At 43.9% G+C, this 16,445-nt stretch overlaps 1 protein-coding gene across 13 annotated transcripts in view; it reads right to left on the bottom strand.

The window, feature by feature from the left end:
* SYNE2 (spectrin repeat containing nuclear envelope protein 2) overlaps positions 1–16,445 on the bottom strand; it is a 331,267-nt gene that overhangs the window by 94,586 nt on the left and 220,236 nt on the right. For 12 of the 13 annotated variants that reach the window (XM_059373366.1, XM_059373365.1, XM_059373360.1 and 9 more), the window contains exons 62-68: positions 15,464–15,658; positions 14,618–14,692; positions 13,313–13,423; positions 9,369–9,455; positions 6,008–6,238; positions 1,646–1,828; positions 299–427 (exon numbers count right to left, since the gene is read on the bottom strand). In XM_059373366.1, the coding sequence (XP_059229349.1) occupies positions 299–427; positions 1,646–1,828; positions 6,008–6,238; positions 9,369–9,455; positions 13,313–13,423; positions 14,618–14,692; positions 15,464–15,658 (1,011 nt within the window). Of the gene's footprint in view, positions 1–298; positions 428–1,645; positions 1,829–6,007; positions 6,239–6,397; positions 6,486–9,368; positions 9,456–13,312; positions 13,424–14,617; positions 14,693–15,463; positions 15,659–16,445 lie in introns of those variants that run through there. The other variant, XM_059373367.1, reaches the window with a different exon arrangement.

Below are 16,445 nucleotides of genomic sequence, written 5' to 3'. Positions count from 1 at the left end.
TCAACACATTTTGAAACAATAGGGGGAGAGATGTTACAGTTACAGAAGCAAGTTCACCTTGAAGGTATTTGCTTAGTTTGAAATAAGGTGCAAGTTAATGAAGTAGCAAAGTCAGAGCCCCCACCTGCAGAAGACGAAAGCAAAGCAGCCCATACCGCACACGCTCAATACGCAGTAACACCTGGATACCACACTTTCCATCCAGGCACATAAGAAAACACCCCAATGGCAGTTTGGTACTTAGTTCAAAGGAAGAGTCCATGCAAAGCTTTATTCCTATCCTTCTATCTGCAATTACCTGTTGCTGCTGGAAATCTCTTTGTCTGCCGAACTGTGGCCTTTCGGTTACAATAGATTCAAATGCAGAAAGGTTATCTGGTTGGAGATCGTTTTGATGCTCTGAAGGTCTCTTTAGAATGGCAGAATGCTGCAAAAAATTTTATGATGGTGGGGTATTTAAAAAAAAAAAAAGACTCACTTTATTTCAGTTCTAATAATGAGACTACATGATGGACAAGTTTTATATAAAGTAAGTGACTGTATTTTCGTATTTACTGTAATTATATGCTATGATTTCATGTACTTATTTCAAAACAACTGCAAAAAACCATTGTATTTGATGATGTGGTCCTCCTGTTTCCTCAGTGTAATTCATCCAATGAATTACTAAAAGCCAGGAAATGTATTGCTTTTCTGTTTTAAGAACAAAGTAAAAAAAAAAACCAAAAACAAAAAACCAAAAGATAGTTATGCTTATGCATTCAAACTTCCCTTATGTCCAGAATCTTTGTTTAAAAAGAGAGAACACAGGAGGATGAAAGGAGAACTTTGAAGCCTGTGTATATCCAGCCAATCTTATTTCTGTGACTGTAAGTTCTCTGAGTGGGAACCACCATCTCCTAAGTACAGACACAACTCTCACATAGTAAGACCCTACTCATAGATGTGTATCTGCATTTATAAACACAGAAGTCTTTTCAAAGTCTCAAGAACACTGTAACTGTAGGATACTTTGATCAGCATATATATTTGTAAATGAGTAACAAGAAGGACCGTGGAAACACATTTTAAATTCCTGATATCAAATCTTAATCTTCTTAAGAGCTTTATTTTCCAGTCAACCAGAATCACAAATTTTCTTTAAAACTTACCCTTCCTTTAAGAAGAAGGCTTCCACTGCCTCATTACTAGCAAGAACCATCCAACCAATCAAACCAACCCAAACCAAACCTACACTGTCACCAACAGCAGCCCAGGTAGGAAAACCACAAGGTAAAATGGGACCAGGAACAAGAGTCAACATGGCCATCCCTTCTAGCTTTAAGAGGCTCCATCTTGGGGCGCCTGGGTGGCTCAGTGGGTTAAAGCCTCTGCCTTCAGCTCAGGTCATGATCTCAAGGTCCTGGGATCGAGCCCCACATCGGGCACTCTGCTCAGCGGGGATCCTGCTTCCCCCTCTCTCTCTGCCTGCCTCTCTGCCTACTTGTGATCTCTCTCTCTCTGTTTAAAAAAAAAAAAAAAAAGGCTCCATCTTCCGTACTCCGTGGAATTCTTCAGTAGCCGTTTCACCACCTCTGCCAGACTCCTTCCTGGTAGCTGTCCCATATCATCCACCCCCACACCCCTGCATGTGGCCGTGTTTTACCTGGTCTTCGCTGTGTTTCTCCTGAAGCATGATCTGGACTTTTTCCAAATTGCACTTCACAGTCTTTAGTTTCACAGACAGAGCTTCAGCCTCCTGCTGAGTGGCCCCACTGTCTCCCGGCCCTCGATCTTTGCAGCTCTCCAGCAGGGAGGCGACCTTGTGCTCGATCTCTGTTAGCATGGCCTAGGAAACACAGTCACTGGAGTGTTCATGGTTTTGGTCTTGAACAAGCATTACACTCTAAAATGAGCTAGATTCCCTCTGTCTACCTAGTATATGTAATAAGTATCAGAACCACAGATTAGAAGGGACCTTGGGAAAGCAACAACAATTTCCACGTAATTCTTGAGCTTTCGGACGGGGGTACAACCAAACCAATCTCAAACTACAGATGTCACCCTCCAAAATAATCTAAAATCAGTGACTCTATAATCCCTTTAGAAAATACAGTTGAATGTAACCAGCATAGCACAGTGGTTAAGAACAGACACTGGTTGGCTCAGTCAGAAGAGCACGTGACTCTTGTAGAGTAGTGAGTGCGAGTCCCATGTTAGATACAGAAATTACTTAGATGAACAAACAAACAAACTTAGAACAAAAACAAAAACACAGACACTGGAAGTCGACTGAGTTCAGATCCCACTTAGCAGCTGGGTAAACCTGAACACCTTACCGTGCATGAATGGGCCTTCAGGTCATCTGCAAAATGGGGGTACTAACAGAACTTACCTTCTAGGGTTACTCGGAGGAAATAGGAGTTAAAGTCCATGCACTCTGGCCAGTGCTTGACACACAGTCTATGCTATTATTTTTCCACGCCTCCCCCCATCCCAAACTTTCCTAACCTTTTCCTGTTCCAATCCAAGAGTCGAGTCGTAATAATAGCAAAAGAATTTCACAGAACCCTTGGAAGGTTCCTTCCCTTCTCTTTTTCAAGTTAAATAAACTTCTAAAATATCAGAAGAAGATGACAGAAGAAGTAATTTGGAACCTAAAACACTTAGTCATTGATACAACTGGCCAACTTACACACGGATCTAAAAATAAATCCGCTAGATGAAGTAAGTTTCCCTGTAAGTCACCGTCACTGTATTCTTCCCCAACAGGTCGAGCCAGCCCTCCTCTGGGACTTTGTAGCCCAAGCGGTCACGCCAACTGGCTGAGTACACACCAAGCAATAGCAGCATTTGGAGTCCCACTTCAGCACTGGGGTTGTGTGCGCTAAAACTTGCTCGACTAGGAACAAGTTCCGCTCTTTGAGAGAAACTGAAGGAGACACTATGCTTAAAACACATTTTCAGGGGTACCTGGGGGGCTCAGTGGGCAGAACATGTGACTCCTGATCTTGGGGTTATGAGTTTGAGCCCCACAGTAGCTGTATACATTACTTAAAGAAATCTCAAAAAAACAAAAAACACGGGCACTTGGGTGGCTCAGTCCTTAAGCGTCTGCCTTCAGCTCAGGTCATGATCCCAGGATCCTGGGGTCAAGCCCCGAATTGGGCTCCCTGCTCAGCGGGGAGTCTGCTTCTCCCTCTGCCTCTACCCCTCCCCCCCGTTCGTTCTCTCTCTCTCTCTAATAAACAAAATCTGTAAGAACAAAACCAAAATTTTCAAAGAATGTATCCTTGTAACTCCATTATCCAAGCAAACTACCTGTATCCTCTACAGACTCCTCTACACTTAACACGTAATCATAGATTTTACAGTGGCTACAGAGTGTATTACAATTTTGTGCTCCTTTTTTCCATGTAGCTATTTTAGGTATACTTTATAATTTTACACGTGTCTATAGACATATGCTTCATGATTCCCACTTTGCTAGCTGCAAGTGGATATTCCGTGATTCATGTAACTTCCTTATTGGGAAGCCTTTAAGCTGGTTCCAGTCCTTCACATGTGTCATTAACACTGCCACAAATATTTTTCTTTCTGGGTTATTTTCAGAGGGTACATTTAAAGTAATGGTGTTATTAGGTCAAATAAGATGGACATTGTATATTCTGATACCTGACCTCCCCAAACACTGAGACAATCACAGAATAGTGCACCCAGAGTTTTCCAGGATGATATAATTTTTGCCAAGGCAACATGGGAACAAAACAACAGCTGTTTTGGTTCACATGTTCTTAACAATCAAGGCTGAACAATTTCTTCTCAAATATTAAATGACCAAATATAGTTTTTTTCTTGACTGATCTGTTTGCTCCTGTCCTTTGGACATGTTCCCACTGGAAACTTCATGTTTTCCACAGGAAGGCTTTTTATATATATATCAATATTAAGTTTTATGTGCCATGATGTTCTACAAATAAGCCAAAGATGGCCCCTCTCTGGGTCCCTATGTTGCTTATTTTTTTTTAAAAAGACTTCATTTATTTGACAGAGAGAGACACAGTGAGAGAGGGAACACAAGCAGGGGAAGTGGGAGAGGAAGCAGCAGGCTTCTTGCTGAGCAGGGAGCCCAATGTGGCGCTAAATCCCAGGACCCTGGGATCATGACTGAACCACCCAGCACCCCTCTGGGGCTTACTTTTTTTTTTTTTTTTTAAAGATTTTATTTATTAATTTGACAGAGAGAAATCACAAGTAGACAGAGAGGCAGCCAGAGAGAGAGAGAGGGAAGCAGGCTCTCTGCCGAGCAGAGAGCCCAATGCGGGACTCGATCCCAGGACTCTGAGATCATGACCTGAGCCGAAGGCAGCGGCTTAACCCACTGAGCCACCCAGGCGCCCCTGGGGCTTACTTTTTCACAGCAGGCCAGAACCATCAGCTCAAATTCTACTGGCACCAAACTTGAAGTGGGACCCACATCTGCTCCCTATCGTCGACACACAACTCTGGGGTCTGGAAGACCCTCGCCTCTGCTGCCCTCTGGAGCTCTCTGACATCACCTAGACCACACAAGTCCCTCTGGATTCCCTGCTCCCTGGGAGTTCCTCTGCTTTCCTTCCCTTCCAGGTCATGGCCCCACCTCTATTCCCTGCCACAGCCTCTGGAAGGGCGCCTACAGAGAGAGGGACTTTCCCAGGCCTTGAGCTCCTGCCAAAATGTTACCCAAAGCAAGCCTGTTGTGTGCTACTGCCACCTTGTGGTCGTGTCTTTCCATTGCCAGCCCCCAAATCCTTGATCTCTCTCCAAGGGCATGAGAAGGGGATTCTGGTGGTGCTCAAGGAAATCAGCATGGGGTCCATCCGGTCTGCAAAGCAATCAATGGGCAAATCTATCCTGCAGAGCTTTGCGTGGCTGAGACTTAACACCTTGAACACCTCAGGTGCCATTTAGCACAACACTGCTCTGTGTCGTGGTATGGTGTTTTCCAGACTCCTCTGGGCCTCACCAGGCACGCAGCAGCACCAGTATTTAAGGGAACCCACCCTACCAAGAGCTGACTTTGGGTGTCAGAGGTGGGGATTTCCTGGGGAAGGAGGTCTGCCTATCCACTGGGTACCCTATGAAGCAGGCATTGGATACCGTAGGGTTGTGCACCTTAGTGCGGAAAGGGGATGACCAAGGAGGGGCTACCTGCAGCTCCAATGGGCTATCATGGGAGGAGTTCCGCTGTGGTGGGGCCAGTGATACGGGGGCACTCTGAGAGGATGTCCTCATTCCTGGTGTCCACTATGGCAGACAAATGAGCCAATCAGGCTGAGATATTGGACCAAGGGTGATCTAACCACCCCTGGGGACACTGGATTATGCTGTGGTGAGGTCATCATTCTAGCTTTTCCCTGGAGGGACAGAGAGATCCCATCCTTTTGGTCGAGGCAGCAAATGTTACTCAAAATGACTAAAGGCAAGGTTTATCTTCCTGTCCCCTGTGCCCCCCACCCCGCCACTCCCCCAGCGAGATAGGAGCATTCACAGTAAAATGGCAGCAAAGGCCTTTTATGCTGTATCTGTGATCTTGCAAGTCAGGCTATTTGGTTTCACTTCAGAAGAATGGAAGTTCTAAGGACTTACTATGAATACAAGTAACAGCCTTCACTGAGCCCTTCTCATACACTTGATACACCTGACACTGGTTTTTGTGACTTATCTCATTGAACCCTGCAAAGTCCTATGAGATAACTGACCACATGAGGAAAATGAGGTAGAAAGCTAAGGTCCCCAAGTTCATAGTTAATGTGACGGAGCTGGATCCAGATTCTACATTCGGAGCTCTTAGCCACTACGGTCTCTCCAAATACTCTGCTTCCATAAATCTCAAAGAAGTACCCCAAGAACAAAAACCTGAGGCCAAGATAAACACAGGGGTCTGAGTAACAGGAAGAAATGCACTGTTGCTTTAAGAGAACTTCACCCAGTCTTGGAAGGTGATTGGTGAGGCGGCCAGCCATGAACTCCAACCCAGGAGCCTTACCTGGCACCCTACCAGCTGTTGTTCCACCACATGCTGCATGTCTGCATCTAACGTTTCCGGCTCGAACGCCACGTTGGCTTGGTGCACCCACAGCTCCAGCTCGGCCACCTGGGTCTTGCAGGCATGGAGGATTTCCGCAGGCTCGGGCCCAAATTTCTCCACCGTGGACTCAAAAGCTCCTTGCTTGTCGGAAAAGCCCAGAGCAGCAGCCTTGAGAGGAGGTGTGGCACCCTATGACAAACCCAAAGATAAGCCAGCAGTGAAAAGCCATGGAATCCCAAGTTTGCAGATTTGAGCTTGCAAAAGGCTGGGAACTTCCAGCATTTCCCCCAGTTATGAGAAAACAAGTAAATAAGGGCAGAAGAAGTAAGAAAGAAGAGAAAAATGCACCTCCACACTCATAGCAACTATCACGTGACCTCGTGCTCCAGGTTTCCAAGCAGCCGATCCGCATGTACACAGGTGGTGTTCCCAGGCACAGAGGACGCAAACGGGCTTCGCAGCTCATTAAACAGCGAGTGGGCCCCGGGAGACAGGTGAGAGGGTGTGGGTGTGTGTATCTGAAACTTTGCAGCGAATTGGCCAGCGTATGAATTTGTGTGACACATGATTAAGCAATGCTTACATTGCTGTGAGCTCTGATCAAACAGGAAAAAAAGGCTCTTTACACACCGGCTGGGATACAAGGAAATGTGCCACACACTCAACAAGTAGATTTTAAAATATTGTAGCTTTTCTTTTTTTTCCCCCCCCCCTGATATGCATGCTATTACTCATCTAAATTTCTCCCTGTTGAAAGTAGTGTGAGTCAACTAATGAGCTTTAGTGGGGTAATCTGGAAATTTTTCTTCTGTTCTTATGAGAGAGTCCCTGAAACTGCTTTTCACTGTCTAGATACTCAAATATTACTGAGTTCAGGTGCTTACACTAAAGTACAAAGCAAGCATGATATAAGATGTGTTCTTACTGAAGCACCTGGGTGGCTTATTGATCCAAAAGAAAAATTTCTTCTGGATACCAAATCGAGTATTCTATTAATAATATAGCAGATGCTTTCAGGAATGCCTGCCTGGCTCAGTCAGTTAACAGTCTGCCTTCAGCTCAGGTCATGATCCCAGAGTCCTAGGATCGAGTCCCACACTGGGCTCCTTGCTCAGCAGGAAACCTGCTTCTCCCTCTGCCTGATGCTCCCCGTTTGTGCGTGCGTGTGTGTGTGTGTGTGTGTGTACATGCGCTCTCTTTCTCTCTCTGACAAATAAATAAATAATCTTTAAAAATATATATTAGGTATTTTCAATATGGAAGTAAAAGTAGATCTGATACACAGATGTATTTGCTTCTCACATCCTTTTCCAGAATACTGAAAGATTCTATCAACCCTTCTAGAGAAATGCTTTCAGGAATTTGTGTTTGCTCTACAAGATTATTGATCTCAGTAGGTATTTATTATGATTACGATAAACTACAATATTTTCTATATAAGACTTTGCTAACTACGTGTTAGCATCTAAAATAGTTCACAAATGTATACCCTAACTCAACTCAAAGGCAGAAAAATTCCCAATGTCTACAGAATTTTGTACAACAAAAGTAAACAAAACAGGCAAGTGGTAACAACAACATGCAGGGTGTGAAAATATCCATTTTTCACACACATGGTGAGTATTAGGAAAGCTGGCTTAGCAGAAGTGTCTCTGAGTTGCACCTGCTCCTCCGACCATGTATTAACTTCACCTGTATGATCTTTACTAACAAAACACTATTTCTCCCGTGCCTTCAAGTCAATATTTTTATTTAAGAATAACCTTTCTTGAAGAAAGTCTTCCATTGCCTTCTGTTTCTCTGCACAACTGGGTCTGCACTTGGGAGTCTCCTGGTTTCAATTTTCTTTTTTTAATCCTGATTTTTTTTTTAATCCAGATTTCTTAAAAGCAACAGTGGTGTGATTTTACGGCCAAACACCAACTGCCAGTCAACTAATTAACTTCTAGTTTTCAGATATTGCTGGCAAAGATTGGGGGATCCTCTTTTTTTCTCAGCCAAAATAACAATCATTAATATTACCTAATTAGTCTGTGATAACAGATTTACCATCGACCTTCTTTATTTATTCAAAAACATTATTTGAGCACCTATCATGGGCCACACACATTTTTTAATGGCAATATTGAGTTTCTTTCCTTTTTCACTAACTCGTTGAATTAATGAGAAAACAAGGAAGCTGGGTAACTAATCTGGGCTTTACTTGCTAGTTATTTGACACTGAAGAGAATCCAAAGGTGAACGGAAGGGGAAAAAAGAATATTTGCAACCATAGAAACTGCACTTGCAAAGGTGGCCTGGGAAACCTGCCAGTAACCAGTTCACCCACCCCTTTTTATAGTCAAAGAAACCTAAGTTCATTTAATGCTTAAGCAATTCACTCACCACTCATTTTACCACTTTGCTTCTGAGAAGCTTGGGCCCATGTGTTAGTTACTTGCCTGAGGTAACACAGCTCTACCATCTTTTCATTCAGAGTCTACAGTTTCCCCCCACAATTATACCCCTGCTAAATATCTCTTCTAAATGGCAGCCCTAAATTCTAAAACCAGAAATGATTTAAGTGACTGTTTTATGATTGTGCATTTCAGGGGGGGGGGGCACTCAAAAGTATTACCCCAAGCATTTCTTGTTAAAGAGAATTATGTCCTCTCTACCACGTAACCATAAATTAGTAATACCCAACCCCTTACTGGGCTCAGGGGCCAGGCCACCATGCTTCAATCCCTGACTTCATTATGCCTTGGCGTCCACAAGTCCACATTCTTCACATGACTTTGCTGATGCTCTAGCATCCAAGTCAGGCTCTCGCTTGGTGAATGTCACACAGCTTGGTTTCTGCACTGACAGGCCACTGATCGAAGTAACAGGATTCAGTTAAAGTGCGAGCTAATTTTCTGGCGGTGGCTGTATTTCATGTCAAAATACCGATGCTTTGAATTTACTCCTTAATATTTTACAGTCAATTCTACAAACATCTCTAGTCTCCCCCCTGCCAGCACCACTGTACACAAATTTGTTACATAAGTTACAGCTACAGAAGAAAGAAGTAGCTATTGGTGGAAAGGCTAGCTCGCTCTGGATATTTAAGGGTGAGCAAGCGCTAAATCCTTCCTCGCTCTGCACCATGCTTACATGCTAGGTCACTGATGGCAAATCTTCCAGTCCTCCAGCTTGCCAGCACATATGAAGATGCTTAAGTTGACAAAGAACTCTTGCCTTGATATACAAAGTATTGCAAACACAGAGAGCTGGTCAGCTCTGTGTGCTCGCCCAGGTACCCGAGCAGTTTGCTTGTTACCGGTAGGGACTTACTTACCTCCTCTCTTTGGTTGGGACTCGGTGAGTCTGATGTAAGACTCTGGGCCACTGGATTATCACATGTGCTTATTTTCTCAGCTGCCTCCTGTAAAGAAGAGAACTAGAAGTCCAGAAAACTTCCTGCCTTGGCTCATTTTACGTATCACTTGATTGCAGAAATGTCCAGAAAAGTCAGGCACATTTTGAGAAAAGTTGGTTCGTTAGGGGGGGAAAAAAATCAGTTCCCTCAGGTTTGTCTTTATTTGAAAGACTTGAATTTTCCAAAGCTCTCTAGTTAATGAGGAACCTACAAGGAAATCTATACAATTCTGTATTTAAGTGGATTAATAGAACTAAAATTAAGTGAAATTATATGCTAAAGTCCACCTTTCAAATAAAAGGGGGAAAGATTAACTTATTAAATTTGGGAGCTATTCTGGTATTTCGTGAGAAAGTATAACCAAATCACTGTCTCACTCCTAATAATGGATTCTAATTGTATCTAATATTCATTAATTAATTTTTAGAGACAGTGCAAGCAGGGTTGGGGGGGTAGAGGGAGAGAGGGAGAGAGAGAATCTCAAGCAGACTCCACGCCCAGCATTAAGTCCAACATAGAGGTTGATCTCACAACCCTGAGATCATGACCTGAGCCAAAATTAAGAGCTTGTCAGTCAATCAACCAACTAAGTCACCCAGGTGCCCCTGTATCTACTATTTAAATGTAAAAGTTATACCCAAAAAACTCTCTTACAAAAAAGTGACTCTTTTTCTAATCTAGCAGTGGGGAAGACTTTGAAAGCATGACAAGAAAGGGAAAGAATGTTAGTATTAGCAACATAAAAAAATAATAATGTTTACCTTCCAAAGCATCATAACCTAAGTTAAAAATAAATGAACAGACAGATAATAGCTTACAATGTGTTAATATCCTTAATATATATCCTTATAAGTCAGTAAGGAAAACATCAAACCCTATGTAGAGAAAAAGTCAAAGGGCATGAGCAAGCAACTCATAAAAGAAGAATACAAAACAGGAACACCTGGGTGGCAGAATCACTTAAGTGTCCCCATCCTGGTCCAACTCTTGGTTTTGGCTCATGTCATAATCTCAGGGTCATGAGATCAAGCCCCACATCAGGCTCCTTACTCAGAAGGGACTGGGCTTCAGACTCTCCCCCACTTTGCCTCCCCCCACCCCACCCCTCTTGCACATGTGCACACGTGCTCTCCCTCTCTCAAGTGAATAAATACATCTTTAAAAATAAGAATACAAAAGTCAATAAACACATATTCAACATTCTTAGAACATAAATGTTATTTAAACCACTGGATAAGCCTGGCTAAAACTGAAAATAACCCATGTCAGTTTGGGGCATTTCCATGCATTCCTGTAAGGAAAAAAACGGATATGGTGTTTCCAGAGGGCAAACTTTCTAGTTTGATAATGTGTGTGACACTTAATGGATGTATACTTTGACCCAGCACTCCCAATTAAGTTAACCAAGGTTAAACATTGGGAAAATCATATCGACACAAATAATTAATATCATGTGGTAGGAAAAATATAATCGACGAATCTTGTTTGTTACAAGCTGCATGATCTCAGATAAGTTAACTGGGCTTCTCTGAGCCTATGAGGTGGGACCACAACGACCTTACTCATGCATGTGATTACTCAACAAGATGACATATAGAAAGCATCTAAACGTAACTAACAAAATGTTACTTTTCAGCTTCTTATACTGAAAACAAGAGATGCTATTAGAAAGGTACAAATCAGAACTAAAAGTAAAGCTTAGGCAAAACTAGAAAGGGAGGTCAGGATAGTGAAATCTGGAAAGGCTAAGAAGAATGCATTTTACTCAGCAGATAATCAGAATCTGGTAATCAGATCATGGTTTAAGGGAGAGTCATCAGTTACTAAGATGCACTCAGCAAAATAACTGGAGGCTCTAAAACCAATTAGAAGGCTATTCCACAAGTCCAGGGCAGAGTCACAACTGCCTGGAATAGGATGGCAAAATCATGGGAAGGAGGATGTCAAGACTGAATGGACATCACTTGGCCACTGACTGGACATGGAAGGCAAGAGACGTGATGTACCTGACAAGACTCTGAAGTTTGTCTTAGACTCTGAGGAAATTGTGGTGCCATCAACAGACATGGAGAAATTAGAAGCAGCGGTGTTTGAAGAAGTTGGTAAAATGACTTGAGATGAAGGAAACACATCCAAAAAGAGAAATCTATCAGCAAGGTAGAAATGTAAAACAGACTTAAAGGAAAAGTCAAGACAAGAGGCTTGATGCGGGGATCACTGGCACAGAGGGGACTACCAAACCTACAGGAGATAAAACTGCCCTGAGGGAAATGAAGGAAAGAAGGGGACAGAACACCAGACAAATGTCCACCATCATGTGGCTGGGGCAAGAGAAGGTGACAGAGGAGGGGTTGCAGGGAGAGGAGACCAGAGGGCGCAGAATTTAGAAAGCCAAAGGAACCCTGCATTTCACGAAGGAAAAGATGCTGATAGTGTCTAAAGCTGGAGAGATTAGTAAGGATTAGGACTCATTAAGGGGCACTACACTGATGTTTTAATAGTCATTGGCAATTTAAACATAGCCAGGGGCAAAAATTTGATTTATAATCAGGGGCCAAAGGTGTGAAGCCCCCAGTAAAGACCTCTGGGTATGAACAAGAGGAAGCATAGTAAATGACCCAAGGGAAGCAGGATGGAGAAAGTCAATGCATTAAAGTACCATGCTGAGCCCAGTACAGGACATAAACATGTAAAAGATCAATTCTTTGCCATTCGCTGAACTGTGTCTGTATGTGCATAAAAGTGTGGTTAAGTCCCAACTGAGGTTCAGAATGCTTCCAGGATGAAGGGAAGGCGGAGGCTTCTTGGAGGAGGTGGAAGATGACAGGCCCTGGCGGGTCACTGAGCACGCTGTCTACAGGCCGGCTGGGAGAGAAGGGCCTTCCGGGCATACAAGGCAGTCTCTAAGACAGTCTGGGCTTTGGGATGCTCAGCTGGTTTAGAAGGGTGGGACCACGAGGGAGAAAGACTTGCTGGAGGTGAGGAGACTGACTACATCTCAGATAGAGAGGGAAGGAACCAGTCAAGAGGCAGAGTTGGTGCTGAGGTTTAATGAAAGGACTGGCCTGGGGGCGGAGGGGCAGGGGGGAGCCCTGGACCAGAGCCAGGATCCGGAGGCAGGTGGCCATGATGCTGGGATATTTCAGAACAAGGGGAAAACATCGTTTTCACATTAGCTTATAATGATTTTCCAAGGTAAGGGCACTTGGCCTTTAGTCTGAGAGGCTGGAGAAGGTTTGGAAGGTCACAATGAACAAAAAGAGATTAATACACATTACACACTACCTTGTTCAAAAAAGAGGATTAAAGGGAGACTCTTCTTCCAATTACTCCCCAAAGAGAGGTGTGTCAAATGCTTTGAAACACTATGGTGAACCTTTTAAAGAGGGGCTCCTAGGGGCGCCTGGGTGGCTCAGTGTTAGGTTAAGCCTCTGCCTTGGGCTCAGATCATGATCCGGGATCCTGGGATCGAGCCCCGCATCAGGCTCTCTGCTCAGCAGGGAGCCTGCTTCCCCCCCCTCTCTGCCTGCTAGTGATCGCTCTGTCAAATACATTAAAAAAAAAAAAATCTTAAAAAAAAAATAAAGAAGGGCTCCTTTGATCATGTTAGTCTGAATTCTTGCATATGGAATTCTCAGAAAATACTCTCCTGTTATCATTGAGTACACAACAGAAATGCAAATAATAAGCAAGTACTTGGCTGTTTTTGAATTTGTGCAGAAGTAATGGTGAGAAACTTACAACAAATTCAGCCCCCGCAAGTTCCCTCCCTAACAGTCTTTCAACCAAGAAATTCCTTGGACTTACGTCCTTTACTGTCCCTGTGAACCCTCAACCACCCATTTGGTTATGCTCAGCATTACCTGAACGATGGTTCCAGAGGACGAGGATGCTCTATCTTCCTCCACATCCCTATCATGCTTCCAGAGTGAAGACCAAGACCCAGAAGACGGCTCTGCTTTCTTATCTCCGTTCTAACACAGTAATCAAGGGATTAGTGACGAAGTCATTTCCTACCATCCTCACAGCATCCTACTTAGCTCTCCTGGAAAACTCAGTTTATCAGGCAGTGTAACCATAGCCCTTAATTCCCCACCTCCTGTTTTTCACCCCTTTCTTCGGCTAACTAAGTCACAGGAGTCCAAATGCGGTTGACCTTCCTGAAGCCTAAAAGATATTCTGAAAAGTTGGAAGTCAGCTCACATCTCTCGAGAAGGTTCTTTCAAATGGCGCTTTAGGAATTTCATCTGCTTTGGTAAATGTAACCTTAAATGTTATCTTTAAATAACGGCCTGATGAACATGCGTTTTGCTGTTGCCAAAGACAAACAGGGGATATTATAAACGTATCAGCTCAGAGACAAATAGAGGTCTTAAATTAGAACCACACGCCCAGGCTGTCTATTCTTGGCCCCAGTTCCTCCTCTGTTCTCACTCTTCCGTCTGCCGTGAAGGGGCATCATCAGATTACGAAGCTGGTGGTCTGAGCGTGCAGCGTGCCTGCGCTCTCCCTTGTCCTACCCCCTGTTCCATGCTGTCCTGGTCTACAGGGAAGCCGGTGGTTCCATGTGAGAGTGGTGCTAGTCCATAAAATGAGCAGAGAAAGTGTCTAGTGGTGACATGTGAGACACAGAGAAGACCGATTGCTGCAATTTTCTTCCTTTCGGCACAAGACCCATCATAACTTTTGTTTTTAAAGTATGAAACGAAAATTAATACCAGGAAAGACAACTATCCATGTCCCCTTCAATCTGTTCTAACGAAGTCGTAAGGATGAGTGGTGTTAGCTGCTAACACAATGCTGTTTCACACTAATTCAAATCTGAAAAAATTAAGTTCTACAAAGCACACTAGGAGTGCCAACCCAGCAACATACTCTCCCAACTTCAGAGGATATACTCAGAAGTCAGGATATGACTAAGAACTGCACCTCCTCCCTTCTGCTAACGAGTGTGTCTGAATTGCATTTCTCCCACTCGGGCAAGAAGTAGATTTAGACGCTCTTGACATTAATAATGTAGGAGAATGGCTTCAATCGCCCTTATAAAACAGTGGCATTATGTTTTAAAATCCTTGTGTTTCCATTCATTTTTAAGAGCTTCCCATTGAACTGAACTTCTTTTAGCGATCGGTTCTCCTGCAATATAATGAGAAAATCATGTTCCTTACTTCGCTCTTCAGGGAGCTCTCTTCCGCCTCTTCCGTGAGCGCTGGCAGGAAAGACATGGAACCGGTTTTGTTCACCTGAAAGGCACAGCACAAACACTTATAGCCGCTTTGCTGGTCAACATCCCCAGGATCCCGGCCCGGCTGCATCTTTATGTAGCTAATTGTTCACTCGCTTAATTCAAGAAGCCCACCCACCCACGCAGGTCAGATCTATATCCCTTTTACCCACATCGCTCCCTGTGGCCCGTCCTCCAACAGTTCAAAATGGGATCCACCACTGTGGGCTCCAAGCGGGCTTAGAGTGGGGTCAGGTCCATTTTTGACTTTGCACTGAGCTAACCGGTTGGGACAAAGATCCTTCCAGGAATGCTCCCAGCCTCCTGCCCGTGGAGTTCCATTCACACCTCAAGGAACCTGGGCCTAAGAATTCCAGGTTGAGTTCAGAACAGACCCAGCCTGAGGATTTATATTCCCTAGTGAACAATTTCAGGCAAATAGCTCCACTTTTAAAATTCCCATAGGCCAGGGACGCTTGGGTGGCTCAGTGGGTTAAAGCCTCTGCCTTCAGCTCAGGTCATGATCTCAGGGTCCTGGCATCAAGCCCCGCATTGGGCTCTCTGCTCAGCGGGGAGCCTGCTTCCTCCTCTCTCTCTCTCTCTCCGCCTGCCTCTCTGCTTACTTGTGATCTCCGTCTATCAAATAAATAAATAAATAAAAATCTTTAATTAAAAAAAAAATCCCATAGGCCCTCACCCTAGATGCCACAGGCTTTTCAGGGGACAAATAACACCGATTCAGCACTCCCGTGGGGGAGTGGGACCAACATTAGCCTGAAGTCCTACCCACCTTCCACTCAGAATCCCTCTCGGCCACTCCCTCCTCCTCTGATGCTCCGCTTGACAGCATTTCTTGTTCTAATGCTGGTTGGTCTTGCTGTAAATGCTGGTGAAGGGTTAGTATGGCAGCCTTCAGGTCCACCAGCAGGTTCTCCTTCTTCTGGTTCAAACTCAGAATCTGCTTCTCCATACCTTCGATATCTCCCTGTGCAGAAAGAGCGTTTGTATCGCTGTGAGCCATCTGAGGCTGCTGCCTGCCCCCAGGAGCTCGCATCATTTGGTATGAGGGGGTGATGAGTGTTCTATGCTATTTGGTGTGCAGAGCCAGGAGTGAATGTCTGGGATGGTACAGCTCCTCCCCACCCTGGCTGTGTTGCCAAATGACCTGTCAAGGGTTTATAAGCTCCCTCATAGGATGACTTAGCTTCACTGGACAACCCGGTCCATCAGATTCACACTTGTTAATACTAACACTTATTTTTGCAGAAAACACAACAGAGTTTTCTGCAAAGGTAAGTGTTAGTATTAGCAAATGTGAATTTTTAAAATATCAACTATGGAAAGGTTGACATATTTGGAGGATCTGTGTAACTGGCCAAACGAAATTTTCCACACGATCAAGCATGATGTCATAAAACCATGCACAGTTAGAAGATCCATTCAAAATACAAACAGGCCAATGAACCTTAATCCAAGGGCATGAAAGTTCATTGACATGGCTTTGGATTCCATTTAACGACTAAACTGGGAGTAACTTCTACTGGTTGGAGTTTAGTTTCAAAGAATCGCTACAATTATTCAAAAGGGTTATTAAAATATTCCTTTCTTTTCCAAGTACATGTTGTTGAGAGGCTGGGTTGTTTTCATATACTTCAAACAAAACTACATACCTCAACAGACGGAATGCAGAAGCAGACGAGAACCTAGCTGTCTTCTACCAAGCCAGACATTTGAGATTTGCAAAAATGTAAAATGAAGTCCTTCCTCTCACT

The sequence above is a fragment of the Mustela nigripes genome, chromosome 13 (assembly GCF_022355385.1).
Source record: "Mustela nigripes isolate SB6536 chromosome 13, MUSNIG.SB6536, whole genome shotgun sequence".
Lineage (NCBI taxonomy): Eukaryota > Metazoa > Chordata > Mammalia > Carnivora > Mustelidae > Mustela > Mustela nigripes.
Note: the sequence above shows the minus strand (reverse complement) of the source record. Positions and strands in the feature narration are given on the sequence as shown.